This window comes from Notothenia rossii (genome assembly GCF_949606895.1).
Source record: "Notothenia rossii genome assembly, chromosome: 2".
NCBI classification, from domain to species: domain Eukaryota; kingdom Metazoa; phylum Chordata; class Actinopteri; order Perciformes; family Nototheniidae; genus Notothenia; species Notothenia rossii.
The window spans coordinates 64,326,123-64,345,494 of NC_136904.1; the positions used below are offsets into that span (position 1 = coordinate 64,326,123).

Below are 19,372 nucleotides of genomic sequence, written 5' to 3' on the forward strand. Positions count from 1 at the left end.
CATTCTTACCCACCCCACCTTTAATAGTTCCCTCCTAGATCACAAGAAGGGTGAACATTTGAAGAGCAGTTGAATCCATCTGGCTAAACTGTTTGCTTGTTTGTCAACTGTCTGATTCATTTATTGTGCCAGTGCACCATGTCTCAACATCTCAGCAATTACTTTGGTGAGTTCATTGTTATTGTTACTGATACAAATGGCAAAAGCTACAGAAAAATATTGAACAAAGTAAAGCATCAGTGAATTGTGACATAATGCAGCTAGAAGCACCCATGAAATATATTGGTATCATTGGTATTGATCAACAATAACTCAGCCGCCACCCATCAAGCAGGAAACACTGATTTAGTTTTCCTTTTAAGCAAAATGTTATGATATTGTTGTATATTGTTATGTCTGTTACTATCTGGTACCACATGGGAGATCAACAGCCTGTATTTAGCTGCTCTCATGAGAACAAATGCAATATGATGCTCAGCTGACTCGGCTCAAGGTGATGGCATGGCTCTGAGCTGGAGATGGGCCAAAGAGTTCGAAACCTGAGTATCCGCAATGGATAAGGTTTATCTTTCTCCCCCTTTTCTGAGATACTGTCCAATCGATATCCTTTGTTGGAGAAATATGTGTACCCTGACATGTTTAGTGCACTGGATTGTGGGGTAGTGTGTTTCACTCTTTGTGCAGGTGTTGCAGAGCTCTTGGTTACACAACAGTGATTTTCTTCTTCGTCTCTCTTCTTGAATCTTGTCTAATTACGTTTGAGGACAAAACGGGTGTTTTTGATTCGGAGAATATGACACATTTGGCTCTTTGTGTCTGGAATGTGGTTCTGTTTCCAGAGTACTTCCAGGTGCAGTGTGAGCAACTTCTCAGATGTTTAGCCTCTACTCATTATGATAAAGGACTGCATTATCCTGTACAAAAAACTTGACTGTCTCTTTAGGATTAACACATTGTCTTTTTTCAATACTACCACTAAAGGATGCTTACGTGGACAATTTCACATGATTCTATTTAAATAACTTTATAGTATTTAGAGCATTTTCCCTGTCTTTATGCAGACAAACAATATGGTCTTGACTGGTCATATTGGAACTGTCACATCAACTTGATGTTCCTACTGATGCTAATGTGGCATGGTCATTAAAAACTGCATGACATGATATGCAGCTATCAGCTCCATCACTAAGTATTGTGGAACAATTAAATTAATTTGCTTTTCTTCGCGTGGTCGTGCGAGAAACGTGGTGGCGTGAAGACTACTAGCAGGACTAGTTGCTGAGCTACTGTAGCTAGCATCCCAATGGCTAACATGCTTGTTTTAATATTATTTGCACTGTGTATAGGCTATTTCTCCCTGGCATTTTGTTTTTAGATAACAATTATGTGTTTGACTTACTGGCTGTCTTTTTCCGATCAAAGCACTGACAAGACATTTAGCTATTGATCAGAAGCAAGTTTTCGCTTGGAGTCTGAACAGTAGACTGCATAACATGCAGAGTACATTGAGAGTAGCAACCTTAACCCTTTGGTTTGTGGACTGCTGTTAAAAACCTCTAACTTTGCATTTCTGCTGTCAATGCTGACCATATTTGAATGAGAGCGTAGAGCTGGGCCAAGCGTGGCCATGCACTGCAGCTAGCTAGCTAGCTTGGTTGGCAAAGTGCATTCCTAATTCATGTTAACTGTGATAATTGTGATGCTAATTTTGGCTTGACAAAAACATACTTAAAGATTGTTCTTAATGGAAACAAATCAATAGCTAAACACTTCTTCTTTAATGTGTATTTATGTAAAACCGAAAGCTTAACAATGACATGACAGTTGTGCCGTGGTGGCGGCTCGTTAATGGGAAGGTTGCCACATGATAAACCCTGCTTTATCGTCAATTGATCTGTAATCTGGGCCATCATTTAGATAAAGAACATCGTGCTGTATTTAAGAAGAATACAAATTAGTGATTGAGACCACATATTGATTAGTTAATGCTTATTGAAGTAATATATCAATAGAAAAGTATAGTTCCTCATAGACTTCCATACAATTTGACTACTTCTTGTTCGCCCCTTTTTGGTCATTTAAAAGAATGCATGTTTAAGATACTTCCAGGCCCTGAGGACTGACCTCTTGATCTTGAGTCACTATGACAAAGAACATGCTTATCATTTTGGTTGTTAAAGCAAAGACCCATTCCTTTCCTTAAAATGAGGAGACACAGATTTAATGTGCATGGCGTGCAAGAATTGCATTGATAAAAAAAAGTATATGATACCATTACTGGCCTTTGTGCTACAAGTTTTCTTCAAATGTTTCGTTGAAGAGGGCTTGGAAAAACTGCAAACACTTCCACTTAGAGCTATTTTGCTGATACACAGCTTCCCAGGCTTTCTAATGCTTTTTAAATGAGTGGCAAGCTCCAGTGAAAATACACACACACACACACACACACACACACACACACACACACACGCTCCGGCCATCTGGCAGCAATTGCACGAAACGGAAACGCACATGTTAGAATATATCATTGTGAGAATTGTTTGGGTCTGTGTGTGTTTTTCTCTGTTCACACACAATAGTCTCTATTTGTGTTAAAATGCCTGCGGCTGAAAACGTTGACCTCCGAGCAAATCCACAGTCTGCATTTAGAGGCTAAAATATCAATCTGGGGTTTCCTTTTCCTTCATTTCTAGAAACAACTCTCTGTCTTCCATTTCTCGGTTGTTCTACAACTCAGCTAACTGGTAGAGAGAGCAGACTTGTGATAAGAAATTGAGGTATTCAACGGGACTTCTAGTCTTAATTAATCAGCATTTCTTGGAATCTTTGGGTGTTTTAAATGTAAATTGGTAAATCACTGGTTATAATGTTTCTCTCCCTTCCTCCCTCCATCCCTCCTTCTCTTTGGTTGGTGGTTTGTTCTGGGCGTTTAGTCTGTATTCTGGGCCCTGCAGAGGCAGACTATAATTGACCCTTTGCATTTACTGTTTATATTCCACTGAACGTTTCTACAGAAGCACAGCATCGTTGGTGTCATAGTGAAGCTCTTTGTGTTGGTACCGTCCAGTGATCACTACCACTTTGATCCAAATTCAGATTTACAACATTAAACAGCATAACTCTTTACTGCTCTGTACTTCAAAGAATACGTGGTATTTTTATATTTCTTTTTTTTCTGTGTACCAAAAACTACTTACTGTATATCCTTTATCCCTCTGTCCAATTGACCTCTGTTGCTATCTATTTACACATCAATTAATCACAATGTTGCTCTTACATTATTCCATGAAGCTTTATTTTAGTCAACCCCCCCACACATCATCCTGATGCCTTAAATGTTTAAACCAAATGTTGCGACCAAAGACTCCATATGGATGAAGCCACTATGATGTCAGCAATAGGTTTGTTGGGTATCGTTCTGAGGCCCCAATTTTGGCAGTTTTTCAGTCGCCATCTTGGTTGTTGGAACAAGGGAAGATGGAGATGAGAACAGCCAAATGCTGAACAAGACATTTCAGGCAATTTAAAATGTTACATTTAATTTATTATACTGGATATAAATTTGAAAGTGTTGACGAAAACAGGTGATCGCATGGTAGCCCCGCTCCATAAGCAAACCCTGCTTTGTCGTCTATTCTACTTTAAATGGGACCAACATTTAGAAAATGTATATCATGCTGTAGAAAAGAAGAAACCAGAAACTAGTTATTGAGACCACAAACACATTAGTTTACGTTTGGGTAATAAATAAAGAGGGCAGCAAGATAATTTTTTCATAGACTTCTATTCTATCGCACTGAACATTATGTTGTATTCAATATTACCTATTGTACTAGCCATTGAGACTATTTGGTTGAAAAAATTAAATATTTACTGAAAAATCAAGTGAGAAGTAATTTCATTTGCAGTTGCCCCCTATAGGCTGTACAAAAAAAATCCATGTTCAAGGCACTTTCACAGTGGCTTCACTTTTCAAACCTTGAGGTTGCCTCTTGGTTTTGACCCATTTATTTAAAGATGTACATCTCCAGTAAAAAGGCTTAGGACCTATGAAACTGAGCTGTAATTGGAGTGTGACTAATTACAGATGATGATTCACTCAGTGGGCTGTCAGCTGATAACAGCTGGGGGATTTCACTTTAGTGTCCTGCATGAGCTCAATGCTTCCTTTATCCAAATGTTCCTAGAGTAACATGTGGTCTCCAGTTTAGGTTCTTTACTAATTTGGACAAGAACATATTTCATCAAAAAATAAGTTTACCTAAGTATCTGACCGTGACGTTTTACAGTTTAAGGGCTGTTTTTCGTCACACGAGAACAAAGTATTGAGGTTCAATACTACCTTTTGCCACTTTTTGACATTACTCAAATATATGTGCAACAAAGTAGTCCAAGATATACAGCATTTCTGCTCTACACAATGATGACACACAGAGACAGGGATCCTAAATCTAGAATAAAAGCAAGCTAAATACAGTTGTAGACTACACTGACACAACTGAAATGTTGACTTCAAGTGTATTATGTTAACAAATGTCACATAAATTAGGTTAGTTGAAAGCAATACTATTAAGTTGAACCTAATATTTTGTATTTAAACCTAATAATATTGCTTTCAACTGATCTACTACAGTTATGTGAAATCTGTTGACATAATACATTTAATTAAAGTCAATGTTTCAGTTTACGTACAATACTACAGTAAAAAGTGCCACTAATAATTTCCTGTTTGTTCTGCTACATGTTTTATACTGAATTAGTTATGCTTCATTTTGTCACATCTGTGCATGTGTGCTAGTCTGCGGTAAGCCAAGCCCACACAAGCTCATGACATCACGGATTGCTCTGATGTTTTCTTCTTCTGCTCTTTTCCATGAACCTCTGTTTTATAGCCGACCCTGAGTGTCCACCCACCCACTTCTCACTCTCTTTTAGTTATCTCTCGACTCTCTTTCCTTTCTCTCTGTCCCCAATTTCTCTCTCTCTGTTGGCCCTGTCCTCTCTCTCTGTCCATAGCTCTATATGGCATTGAAAAAGAGAGTTCCACGGATGGACTCTCTGGTCTTGGCTAATGGAAGCAGTCCTGTCTCTTTGTGTAAATATTTGCACAGAGGGATTATAGATGGTCCCACGCATTCAAGGTGGAGCCCCACTCTGCTCCACCAGGCCACATTAGGGCAAAGAATGGCGCTGAGCGTAACTGCGACATAGCATTTCAGGAGATGATGTGACCGGACACAACATTAAAACATATCACATTCTGAGGTACACAGTGTTGCAGGTATTGATCTAACTTTCTGTTTCTCTCTATTTTGTTTTTTTCTGATCAGGCACCAAGCAGTGACCACCCTCTCAAACATGTAGACACCATGGTGAGTTTCAACTTGAATTCATTTTTTATCCACCAACCTTTTATTTAAAGTTAAGACATTTCTTTTGCTTAGATTACCGAGCTGAAAGAGCACATTCATCTGCCTCTATGACACATGCCAACAGATCATGTATTTGATGTAGGAAGGTTATTAATAGTGAGTGGATAAAAACAGCTGCACTGCTTTTACAGGAAGTACATCTTAAAACAACTAAAACATGTTGATTTAATGCTTTAGAACAGAGATACTTGTTAACTGTTGGCAGTGTGGACTGGCCTCAGAATAGTACAAATCTAATTCACTGCTAAACTGTTGGAGTTTCCAAAGAAAACCTACACATCACAAGTACCAGCCTTTTGTTTCTAGATGATAATGTATCCAATTGCCCTACTGAAACTCAAGTGTTGAAAAAGGACGAGCGGGGATTTCTGTGCCGGGATTGCAGCCAGGCTGCTGATTCTGTTCCCATTAGACCGATTTACTTGACATGTTTTCAAAGGCAGACACAGTGTGGATTTGTCGGTGCAATTTAACCTGATACAGAAGGATCTATTCGTGCCTCCTGCGGTGCACACATACATGCATAAAGGTTAAAGGTCAAGGTCAGCGACATAATTTAAAGGTTACTAAACTCATAAACCAATGTCAGATACATATTTAAAACCCTAATGATACCAACCAACTGACAAACAAATGTGACTATATCCGTAGATCAACTATAATGCCAACATTTCATAAAATGCTTGCTTCATACATTATCTTCGTATTGTAACAACAGTATGGTACTGATTAGGGATGGATTGTGTTTATAGCAAATTCATGATGATTATGATATGGGTAAGGTTATGCAACTTAAACATTTGGTTAGGCCTTGGCCAACGATTGGAGTAAAGGCTAATAACACGTACGTAAATGGTGGGCTCAATAGAGGCAACAAAACAACAATGGCCTCTATTGACGTTAGCATGGATGCTGCATGTAATAATAGATGCTATTATACTAATGCTTTAAGTACCTGCCCTTTTCAGGGCAGTTCAGACAGTTTTTCAATCCATCTTGGGCATCATGTTAGACAATCTCCGTCCTCCCACAAAGTTGAAGATGGTAAACACCCATCCACCACTCTAGCCTGGTTATAGTGGATGTGAATGCCTTCACTGGGACTAACGTAGGTGATACAGGCACATGCACAGTAGCAAATACAACAACAATAAAATAATAACAACTTAGTTATTGCATATCCGCATATTTATATTTTAAGCACAATCAAAGTATTGCTGCCTTTACATATATACAACATGCTTTGCCACTAGCCTGCATCTAATTCAGCCTGTGTCCAGTAACATGTGCTGATATACATATTGGAAAATAAGTATAAACAAACCAAACATCCTTGAATATTTCCCTGTCTTTATGAATTATGACTGCTTTGGGTTTCACCATTGAAGTATTGCATTTCTATCCAGACACCCCAAGGAGTGATTGGTAATCAGACACACCTGACTAATTATATGACATCACCCGTAAGCCTACATATAGTTCCTTTAAGGAAGTAGTTATCATGGTTCCCTGTGTGTATGTTAGGTCAACACACACACACACAAAATCAGAGCGTGCATGTTTTCCTTGGACTCACTGGGCACTAGTTGTCTATGACACAACTTCCTGTGAGTTGTATTTAGTCTGGGAAAGGAAGGATCAAGTAACCAAATTAGAGTTACCACCCAAGGCCATGTGCCCATTTTCTCCACTAAAGGACCAACATATAAACCATTCCACAGTGTGCTCTGTGTGTGCTCTGTGTGTGCTCTGTGTGTGTGTGTGTGTGTGTGTGTATGTGTGTGTGTGTGTGCGTGCGTGCGTGCGTGCGTGCGTGCGTGTGTGTGTGTGTGTGTGTGTGTGTGTGTGCTCTGTGTGTGTGTGTGTGTGTGTGTGTGTGTGTGTGTGTGTGTGTGTGTGTGTGTGTGTGTGTGTGTGTGTGTGTGTGTGTGTGTGTGTGTGTGTGTGTGTGTCTGCTGTTTGTCCTCAGTTTACTCATAGGCTGCAGTACAGGACAGCAAAGCTTCTAGCCCTTCATGCAGGACCTGTATTTCAGAACCTTTTTCCTCTCGAGGGCCATTTCGATTTTTCCAACATCCTCCGAGGGCCGTACAAATTATTGACCTCTGCTTAAAAATACTAAAATCACGGCCCATTTATTTGACCTTTCTTTCATGCTGTGCAAAGAAAAAGCAACCTCTTAATCCAGATATTTTACCATGACTCGCGTTTGCATGCACGTGCACGGTTGTGGAACGACCACCCAAACAGAAAGATATGGACACAAGATGTGTGCAAATATATTTAGTTTCCTATCCATGTGGACATGATTTAAGTGGGCTGGGGACCTAACCTCCTCTAGGGGGGTCCGGGGGCATGCTCCCCCGGGAAGATTATTTTTTAAGTTAAGTTAAAAGCATCAATCTGATGCACTGTGAGAGCAAAATTAGGAGATTTATGCATACATCTCTCAACACCCATATGACACAGAACTGTAAGCAGATTTCTTTTTCTTTATGGATATTTTACAAATCACTCCCCTTTTAAACTGTATTCTCGTTTATTAATAACAACTTTTTGTTTCTGTCATATAGTATGTTATACCTGTTTACTTTATTCTCTTATTTTTTTTATAATTATAATGATAATTTAAAGATGTGCCTTTACTGGTTGGAGAAAAAGCTTCTTATATTCGTTAGCATAGCTAACTAATCAGATGCTAATAACAACAAAGGTATTGACTGTATGCAGGGCCGCCCCTCCCTACAGGCCAATCACGCAGGCTGAATGGGGCCCCGCCTTGCGCAGGCGGCCCCGCCCAGAGGGCCTCAGCTGCTGTGCGCAGTTCTCCGCTCAGTTCTCCGCGCTCCCCCGCGAGAGTGAGAGAGAGGTGACAAGGGGAGCACGTCTGTAACCCGACACCATTGCAATGAATCGACATCTGACCAATCACAGCTTTGATACGGCCACTAGTCCAGGTGAAGAGATGTCGGCGAAAAGACATTTTCAGTCCGGCGCAAGCAAGAGGGGAAAAAAACAAAACATGAAGAAACTAGAGCATCACTCGAAGGTGGGTTATTGTATGAGTCAAATGTACAACTTGCGAATGTTTTATAAGTCAAATTGCCAATTGCCATATTAAAACATCAGCTGCAATTCACGACATGAAGAAGGCAGTCTCTGCATAGCATAGGCTAATGGAGATGCAGTTAATTCCAGCATTCCTTATTTAACATTCATTCAAGTATGTTATGCCTTTTATCTGCTAATGTACAGGAGGAAGAGTGATAAACTGTCTGTAGTTGGCTCACATAACAGTTAAAGTTTACAGCCTAAAAAACATGGAGCATTGTTCCCCCTTTTATTAATTTTTATGTCAATCTGCACATTTCATGGTGATGCTCAGCCTCTCCCCTTAACTCCTAACAGTCATCATCATGTCAACCACAACACAGATAAATACTGATAGAAATGTGTGTGTAGTTTTTGATACATTGCTGACAGAGGGAACTACATTTGAATACAGATTTAAGAAATATCAGTTTTTGAGCATGTAATAAGCATGTTTTGTATTGACTATATTACAACTATATTATAATAATATAATATAGTATTTATATTATTGAATTGATTATGATTATGATTATTAGTAGAAGTAGTTTATTTGCATTAATTCTATTTTAATGTTTTTGAGGCTAGTATTTGGCAGGATATGCAGACGTATTCATTCACCTGTAAACCCATACTGAACGACATACATGCATATTTACCATTTACCTCACTGCATAAAAAAGTAACTGTGTTGATAATAATAATAATAATAAACAGTAATTATATTTGCAAAGTAGCCTACTTTGTTTCCAAAAAAAAATGTTTCACTCCTGTCGGTTGGGGGGGGGGGGGGAGCCTCATCTCACAATGTCGCTTGGGGCCCCAAGTTGGCCAGGGCGGCCCTGACTGTATGGTCAGTATGACAGATGAGCAGATCACCACTGGGCTTTCAACTAAAGACACAGCCACGCAAAAACAGCGGCATGTGTACGGCTCATTATGGGTACTGCAATTTTTGGAAGTGCCGGAGCCGCGTTCTGGTGCTCTCCTTCAGCATTGCACCCCCGTCAGACAAGACATATACCACGTGATGACACGTTAGGCTCGTGTTGTGTTCAACGACCCTGACCTTGGCCAGGAAAAACAGGCACTCGCTTGTTTTTTTGCGGTCTAGATTTCTTTAATTTTTTTCTTTTTTGCGTGTGTTTATAAATTACCTCGAGGGCCGTACCAAATTGTCTCGCGGGCCGTATAGGGGCCCGGGGGCCGCAGGTTCCCCACCCCTGCTCTAAGGTCATCATTTGGTTTGCACTTTAACTAAGGGGCAGAGACTGCAACACAGTCATTATAAGAGTACGATTGAATGCGTTTGTGTTGCACGCATAGTGTGCGATCACGTCAGTGTAGTAGTATGCATGTGTTGAAGTGTTCCATGAGTGCAAGTCTGTGTGCCAGTGCAGCTGCTGCTGTCTAGTCATGGGCATTTGCTGTGTGGTTACACTGTGACGTCAGGGACATATATCCTCAGGGCATGAAAAAGGAAAAGGATTGGTCTTATGATCAGTTTCCCCCTTGGTCAGTCTTGTGTTCTTCTTCTTCTTCTTCTCTGCTCAGTTGGTTCAAATCATTCGATTTTCAACTTCTGCCAGAGAGGTTATGTTTTTGGGGCATTTTGTCTGTCAGCGCGATAACGGAACAATACTTTTCTTATGGAATGTGGTGAAAGGCTGTGGAATCTGACAAGGAAAAACTCATTTTCAGATCCCAAATCACGGGCGATAGGACACACATTATTTTGTATTTAAGTAAAGGTTATGAGATAAGAGATTTGGATTTGACGGAGGGCTGGTTCTAGTTTATTATTAAATCAGAAGGTTTCATTATAAACTGTACCTTGAAAAGTAAGGACACAGTACCATCTTGGTAAAAGGTCTTAGTTCTTCAAAAACAGCATCGAAGTGCACACACTGAAAAACTGAAACGTTGACTTTGATTGAACGTTTCAGATTGCTCAGTGCAGTTTGTGAAATCACCTGTGCAAAGACATTTTTGACACACACATGCACGCACGCACGCACGCACGCACGCACGCACGCACGCACGCACGCACGCACGCACGCACGCACACACACACACACACACACACACACACACACACACACACACACACACACACACACACACAAACACACAGTGGTGAAGATCTACAGTCAGCTGATGTTTGTGTGTGTATACACATGCATCATACCCACATGTTTGCCTAAAGAGACGGAAAGGGTTTGCAGTCGCAATTTAGATCTGTAAACAGATGAGAGGGAGAGGGAGGGGAGGGAAAAGTTGAATATGAGGGGGGAGAGATAACACGACGGGAGGCTGAGTGGGAGGGGGGAGGGTGACCAACACACAGGCAGAGCGGACACAAGCCAGAGACAAGGAGTTGTGGAGGAGTCCGGTCCGAGTGGAGCATGCAGATGGACTCTACAGGAGACTGCCCAAAATAGAGACCTTGGGGATTTTTTTCTTCTTCTGCCGCTGTCAGAGAAAAGGGAGAGGTTTGAAGGGGAAACTTCACTGCTGGACAGAAAGCAGTGTGAGGCAGCTCTTCAAAGATGAACCGAGGAGGGTCTTTGAGAAGGCGGCTCTCCTCTCTGAGGGGGGCATGGCGATGGAGTACAGGGTACCTTTTCCGAAAGGTAGGACGCCATGGACTGAATTAATGTTTGGATGGATTTACTCAATTTGGGTCATGTCGCTTGTTCTTTCCTTGTCCGCTCCTTCATCGCTTGTTTTTTCTCTTTGTTATAGAACAGTTTCACTCGAGTCTTTGGCAGACTTTTACCAGCCCCCAACGTCTTTGGCCCTCCCTCCCTCCCTCCCTTGCTCTTTCTCAGATGGTTAATTTGAATGGCCTGCTTGTAAAGTCAACCTCCGCAGATGGTTTTCATCTGGAAACAGGCCTGCTGGACCCCCCACTCCATTTCCCACCTCCTCCCCCATCGTCCTCCTCACCCGCTACCTCACCCCCACCCCTCCTTCCGAACACAAGTTCTCACAGGAGAGTAACAGGTTTCAGGCTTTGGTTTGTGTGATGTTCAGAAGCTAGTGTTTTCTGCTTAGCAATTATAAATAGATCCATTAATGTTAGCCCCACAGTACAATCCATTCATAGAATCATACTCAGAACATCACGACTTCTTCCAGTTCTTCAATGACAAAAACATTAATGTGACCACAGAGAAAGTTATTGTTTTATTACCGAGCATAGCTTCCCTGTCACATTTACATTTTCCCAGATGGTTGCAGTCGTACATACATATTGTGGCTCATGAAATGCTCTGAACACCAATTCAGACTAATTTGAAGGAAAAACGATCAATTAACTGCCATCTTTGTAGCACAATATAAACACCATCTCTTCAAAACTCTCCGACAGTCTCTAATTAGGATATTTGTTTGCATGCTGGTTGAATTGGTGGCACCATGTAATAAACCGGATTTCTCGGACATGTTAACCTTGTCATTAGCATCATGTGAAGATGTTGTGATCACCTCACAGTGGTCCATTTAAGAGAGCTTTGGGCTTTCCCTGACTTTCATGCCCAATAAGTCCCACAGCGCTGTTAACCCTCCGCATGCTCTGCGTCTGACTCTCTTAAGGCTGTTTCTTGCTCATTCATCTCTGTCTCTTTTTGGCGACTCTGCTCTTTATAGCCCCTGGCAACATACTGAAACGTTTAGGCTGAAGCTCAGGCAGAAAATGGGGGATTTGCTTTGTGTCCCCTCAGTTGAGCCACGGACCTATATGAGTGGACGTAAGATGGAGCAAATGAATGCTGCATAGAGTTTGTTGGAATGAGTTGGATTTTCTTGGACAGAAAAGGAATTGGCAAAAACTCTATCATCTGATATGTTTATGTCTGCATTCATACGTTTAGTATCGGTATCCATTGAGTCCCTCTAAGAATGTGTACAGCAATCAAACCAATGGGTATCGACTTCAAAATATCGTCGACGACATATTTCCTCGTTGACGCATCGCCACACACACGTGGGTCACCCAAAACAACAACAAGCAGTTCGCAATCGCACTTTAATCACTATGGAGACTGAAACGGCTACCACCTCCTCCTCACAGGATTGCGCACGAAGCCCTGCAAAAAGCCCCCAAACAAAAACATCTCGGCCTAGGTCTTTCAAATTGAATTTATTGAAATCTCCAATATCAACGTAAGAGCTTGTTCGGGGGGTGCTAACACTTAACCATAAACTTTATCGTTTACTTTCTCCGTCTTTATATGTAGGTATTACTTTTCTCCGTTAATCTCTGTTACGTTGTTTCCATAGCAACAACAACTTCCTGTCAACAGCGCTACATCTCCTTCAAAATAAAAGCATATTCATAAATAGGAACAGCCCTAGTGTGTTGTGCAGCTTGAGTTCTGTGCACTTCGGTAGTGCTAACTATCTTATAGCTCTCCGTGCGGGTTTGTTCGTGCTTGGTTGGTTGTTAATGTGAGCTACCTAGCTAGCGGCGCCAGCTGTGTGTTAGTTAACGTTTGTCAGCATTTAATGTTGGATGGAATGGTAGCTAGTTTACGTCTGCAGAACACCGCTATCTAGCCGCTACTAACCCGGAACGAACAAACTGCACAGAGAGCTAACTCATGTTGTGGTCGTTTACGAGTCAAACATAACATTAGACTAACGTTAGTCAGCTTATAGTATCAATGTATGTTAACTAACGGAGCCAAGCAATGTCCAGGCCAGGGCTGCACGTAAGCTGGTGTGCAGTTGTCATGAATGAAGTAATGTTTTTTGGTATTTATTTGAGATACATTATGTTTTTTATAAATCGAACAACAGAAAAATAATCGTTAGATTAGTCGACTAATCGATGAAATAATCGCCCGATTAATCGTTTTCAAAATAATCATTTCCCCCAAGCACTACTGAAAACCAGTAACTAGTTACCATTACTAGTTACTTCATTAAAAAAGTAACTCAGTTACTTTACTTATCACTTACACCCAAAAAGTAACTAACGCGTTACTGTGAACAGTAACGCATTAGTTACTTAAAAAGGGCTCCCATTAATGCCCTTATAGCCTTCATTCCAGTACTGTTATTGCATTGGAGAATAATACAATCTGTTGATCAAGAAATAGCAATAGAAATTGTAGAAATAGCCTGCATGTGTTCTACAACATACCGTGCAATGGCTTTATCAACTTTTCCCTGGCTAGCAGTCCCTCGGTTAAAATCCAGCCGCTGTTGCTTAGGTGGAGGTGGAGTGGCGTCGGATGAGTCTGGGTCTGTGGTCTCAGCTACTAGCTTCGTCCCAGCATGTTGTTTCTGCAGATGTTTCAACAGATTTGAATCGCTGTTTTGGGCAGTAGATAGGATCTTTGACCCGCCAAGACACAACTTACACTTAACTAAAACGTTCTTTTCTTTGTGCTCGACAAAAGTGAAATAGTGAGAATATCTCCAGGCGGAGAAACTCGACTTGAGCTCCGCCGCCGCCATGATAGTCTTGTTAGTAAACACAAACACGCCCACAGCGCGTCTCCGCATGTGACACAGGAAGTATCTAAGTACATTTACTCAAGTTCTGTACTCATCTCTGTTCGCCTCGCTGTTGACGACGCTCACCAACGTCTGGGAGCCGAGACTATATAAAAAAAATAATGGAGTAACTCACCATGTAGTGACGGTAACTGAGTTACTGAATTTAAAAAATAATGCGTTAGAGTAATAGTTACTGCCAAAAATAACGGCATTACAGTAACGCGTTACAGTAACGCGTTACTTTGTAACGCGTTAGTCCCAACACTGTTGTTATATGGGAACTCTAGCTATTTTATAATGTATGCATTTCTGCAAGAAATGATCCAAATACAGGAAGGCTTGCCCCATGACACTGGTATATACTGTCAAAATATGTCAAGTATCAACCTCAACAAACTTTCTTGTTACTACTGTTAGCCTAACTTTTTTTCACCAGGAAATAGATGGTACCAAACTGGGACCACATACTGTAGTGCTAGGGCCCCAGTAACAATTACAATTGTTTGCCTGCTCCCAAACAAGAAATGGTGTCAAATGCTGGATAATCCTGCCTGTTTTCTATTATTAGGAGATTTATTTTTCTTTCAATCTCCTAATCATCCGGTTCAATAGCTCTACTAGAGCGCAGTTTAAGATGGTTGTTAGTGCCAATAGATTTAATTCAAGACAAAATGAGTTGCACAAATATTTTCAACTTTTTTGCTAAATAGTTAGCAGAACAACCTGAGGAATTCCCAAGCCTTTTACAGCTGACTTTGAATGATTAGTTTTTGCGGTTAAGGCCTGATTTTTCAAAACTTGGGGAAAGCATATGTCATGAGAAGCAGCTACAAACGTGGTCCTTTTGGGATGCATTAACACATAATTGGAAGTTTGGGAATGGGTCCCCTCATGATTACTATACTCTAATATGCTGGATGGCATCTCTGGTAAATGTGTACACTGACAGACAGCTTGGCACAGCAGGCTGAAAGTCATCCAACAAGGCGAGCGGTGCTCCTCACATCGATGCCCAGCCAGCCAGGGTGATCTAATGGATGATGATGGATAACAGCCCCCTCCTGTGTACATGTGACCCAATCACCACAGGGGAGTGAACAAGTCCACATGGCCTTTGACCCCCTCCTTGAGCTCGTTTGAGGGGGAGGTGAGGGAGACGAGGCATAGTGTAGCCAAAACTTCCTCTGCAAGGGTCTCTGCTTAACTTTGCATGGGTGCCATGTGACAGAATCCTAACACCCAGTGTATACGACATGCCATCACAAGGTGAACTTTGCATACCTTGTCTAAAATGTGGCCTTAGATGTAAAGTAAAGCAAAATAACCTGGCCATTCTGAATACAACTTCAAACTAGGGTTAGGGTTGGATTAGAGTGAGCGTTGGCTGTCCATTATCCTGTTGCAAGCAGATATCGGGCCAAGACTTCCGTGTGCCGCTCATTGTTTACGGTCTGATTTACCACGTTTGCAGCTGCTTCTCATGACAACTTACGATGCTAGAATGGAGTTTAGTTTAGATGGGACGTCTACAACAGGATTTTTTCAAAATAAGCACGCTTAAAAGCAAATGTTAAGGTAATAAAAGCCTGTCAATGGGTTCCAAGATAGCATTTCTGTCAATGCATATGGCCTTTTTTGCTCTCCGCACAGACTGTTGACCTGCATTCAACCAAAACATGCTCAAACTGCTGTTAATACAGCTTGGACTACAAACCGACTGCAAATGGAGACCGGAGCGTTTCCAATACTAACATTTTCTCCTTTATCCTCCAGTTTCTGCATTCCAGTTCCTCCATGAGTTTTACCTTGATCACTCATTTCATATTGATTAATGCTTCGTTGAAGATGTTCAACGCCAACTAAAATGGAATGTGTCGTTAACTCACATCTTGAAATTATGTGCCCTAGGCATGGTTACCCTTTACAGCTATACTTCAACAGCATAAAGAAAATCAAACTTGTGGTGTAATTGAAGAACAGTTTGGTTATGGGACGGCATTATTTTATAAACCATGCACATCCACACAATCATGGAACTATTGGTTACTGTATTGGTTTTATGACAACATATGGAAGTTTAGGTGTAGCTTAAAACTGATAAAGAACTGTTCAAAATGGTGGTGAAGGAAGTCGTTCATTCTAAGGTGGTTTCCAATAAGCTCTATTATTTGTCAGATATTCTATTTTAATGTCTTTTTACCCTAAGTATATATTATGAAGCACTTTTGATAGTTTCAAAGTCATGTGCATAGGCCTCTGTTAAAGCTCTTGTGTTTTCTTTGTTTCTTAGGGCTCAACAAAGTCTTCAAAGAGCATGGAGTCACGCCGCAGACCATCGAGGTAGGAACTCATCTCTTATCTTCAGTTCTCTTCCAGCTGCACATTTCCCATAAAAGGCTTCATTCGGCTTATTGGACTACCTTTTTATAATTATCTTTTAAAGGCTTATCTCCACTGTTTGCTCCAAAAGCACAAAAAGATAATGAAGGAAGTGAAATGAGTTTCAAGAACAACCTTATCACACTCAGATATGAGGCATTTCAATGGAAAGGTTTGGACGTAATATGATATTTGCAGAGTTGCCAGGGTTAGTGAAGCTACATGCCCTGCCATTGAACTGGACCCCACACTGTTCAGTTGGACACAAAGATATTTGGTGTCAGCCCCTCTCACCTCTGTCCTTAGGGAGTCACAGATGTTGTCAGTTGTGTAATTAATGTGTAAAACTCGACACCACAACAGCCTGTGCTGAAGTCTGAGTGACAGTATGACTCCCTCGCAGCAAGTCATATTATAACTATATACGGAGTTCTAAAAACAGTTCAACGTCTGATACACCGTCACCATTAACAGCACATTCAGAGTTTTAGATTACAGTCATTTTTCACCCATATAAAGGAAAATCAAAGGCTTTTCAAAAGTGCATAGTAGCTCGGTCATGTGACAGTTGTCTCTTGTGTATTGCTCTGGCTGAAGGAATGTATCCAATCAAACTAGTGGGTCCAGACAGGCTTATTTACATTTTGTACAGACAGATTTGTATCCGTATGCAGGGTTGTGCTTCAGAGCTGATACACAGATACACACCCTCATCCGCCTCAAAAGAAATAAGATTTAAATGTAAGATTGAATAGGATAGACATTTTAGGCAAATAAACAAAAGTGTTTTAGTTTTGTCTACTTTGTTACTTTTGGTTCTAGGCTAACAATTAAACTCATTCCCAAACATAGCTGATTGTAGAGGTCAAACCACTCTGAAATGTAGTGCAGGTACTTCTCACATTGTTCTTTAAAGTTAATTATATCCAATAGCAATCCTATTCATTTTACAGGCTAATCTACTACTCACAGGTAACCACATCTCATTTCAAAAATATAATTTCTAAAATAATTGTTCAAACCATTAAACACCACGAGTTGAGAGGTTACTCTTAGCATCCATAATACAATCTAAATTTCAAAAGCTCCAATGGAGATCTCAAATGGAGAACTAATCTTGACTGTCACAAGACCGCTACCAATAATTTAATCCGAACAAAACTAAAAGGTAATTGGATGGTCGATTGGCCTGTCTACTCTGAAAAGATACTCACTAGGAGCATAGTGTGAGTTTTATTCAACTTAGATATGATTGAAACGTCCAAACTTTTAGTCTACTAGAACTCTACTAAAAACAGGATGAGGGTGAAACTGCTTAAAACTAACAAGTGCATTTAACGCAGAAGACCAAAAATAATGCAGGACAGGAAGTATACAGAGCTCTACCGCTTTTCAAAATAAATTGGATCAGGCCGGAGATTTTGGGCCGAAAACCAAAACAATGAGCTTAAACGCTCAAAGGCTGGGTGATAATTCTCTGCTGTTTTGTCATAACATGAGATGCATTTGACACATAGTCAGATGATCCATTCTAAGTACAAACACAATGACTAGTGCAGTATTAATATGGAATAACTGCACTGATAACCATAATAATGTCAATCCTCAAGTGTTACGTTTCATTTAGACTCAGCATTGAGACTGTGAGAAATGTTCACCATGAGGAAGTGTAGGATCAAGGAGGCCTCTCAGTGTTTTGATAGAAGAGGTTCCCTCATATGACTCAGAAATATCTGGCGAGATGTTAAACGGCCCAATGTCTCAGGTTTCCTGATAAAACATTCACAGTCGGTGTTGATCCAAATGCACCATTGAGATCAGCACGGCTCTGAAATTGAGCGTGAGGAGATAACGAGTCATTCTTTAAACGCAACATGCAAGAAAATGAGCAATCGGTTAATCTGTGGTGCTGATGAGAAGCAGGTTTGAGCTCAGCCAGTCAACGCATGCTGGTGTCTGGAAAAGAACTAAACCACAAGTCTACGACTGCAGCCAGAGGCCAAAGACATACATATGCAAAGACAGAGGAAACAGAGGATGAAATGCAAAGAGATATAGAAAAAAAGGGACACACAGAATAATAAAGACATATAAGTAAAAGAACTAGAAAAAACCTGACATACAGTACTAACAAGGAATTGGTTAAAAGATGATAAATCAATGAATTCAAAATGGACGAATCTAGTAAATGACTTACTGTATACAGAATGGAAAAGATAACCATGAGAATAACAAATCTAGTTCATATGTTTGATGATAGATGTGAAATATAGAACACAAAACATTACTAATATCCCTCTGGTAATATGTGACAATTAATTAATTTTCGATTAATATTAATTATTTATCCGTTTACTATATCCTTAAAGTCCTTTTTTTCTATGTTTTTTTAAATATTATTATTATTCTTTTTTAATCTCTGCAAAATCTTAAAAAGCAACTTAAAAAAGAAGTAAAATATAAAAAAGGTTATGCAAATCACAAACACAACAACTTTAAACTAAGATGTTTGCTGCAACATATGAGAGAACATGCACTATGTCAATATAATTAATGTATTCATTTACAAACAGTTAAAAAGAGAATACAATCATAAGACGCAATGGAGATATGTGAACAACTCCTAACACAAACCAAATACCCTTAAAACGAATCTAACCCTACCATCACATATACTGCATGTTTCCCTCCATCAATGCAGATGCATCATTTCCAGTAAGCAGGTTGTGAGTGGCTCCAGATGTACAGTACAGAGCAGTGCTTACAGTATAGTAACCCTCAAGAGCTCCTCTCTCCCAGACATATGAGCAATTTCCTTCAGGAGCCGCGCACAGCTGACAAATGTGGGAAATATGCTGCAGTCTGGGCCCCTGGGATCCAGACGCCTCCGCCCCCACCTCCTCATATCGCCGTGCCATAAAGTTCAAGTTCTGAAAAAGACCAGATCAGCTCTGGAATTTTAA

The 19,372-nt window shown here is 40.5% G+C and overlaps 1 protein-coding gene across 15 annotated transcripts in view; it reads left to right on the forward strand.

Annotated features, from left to right (window-relative positions):
• tns1b (tensin 1b) overlaps positions 1 to 19,372 on the forward strand; it is a 281,948-nt gene that overhangs the window by 183,145 nt on the left and 79,431 nt on the right. For 11 of the 15 annotated variants that reach the window (XM_079664776.1, XM_079664769.1, XM_079664781.1 and 8 more), the window contains 2 exons: positions 5,331 to 5,372; positions 16,321 to 16,370. In XM_079664776.1, coding sequence (XP_079520902.1) covers positions 5,331 to 5,372; positions 16,321 to 16,370 — 92 coding nt within the window. Of the gene's footprint in view, positions 1 to 5,330; positions 5,373 to 10,909; positions 11,156 to 16,320; positions 16,371 to 19,372 lie in introns of those variants that run through there. The other 4 variants (XM_079664780.1, XM_079664773.1, XM_079664772.1 and 1 more) reach the window with 3 other exon arrangements.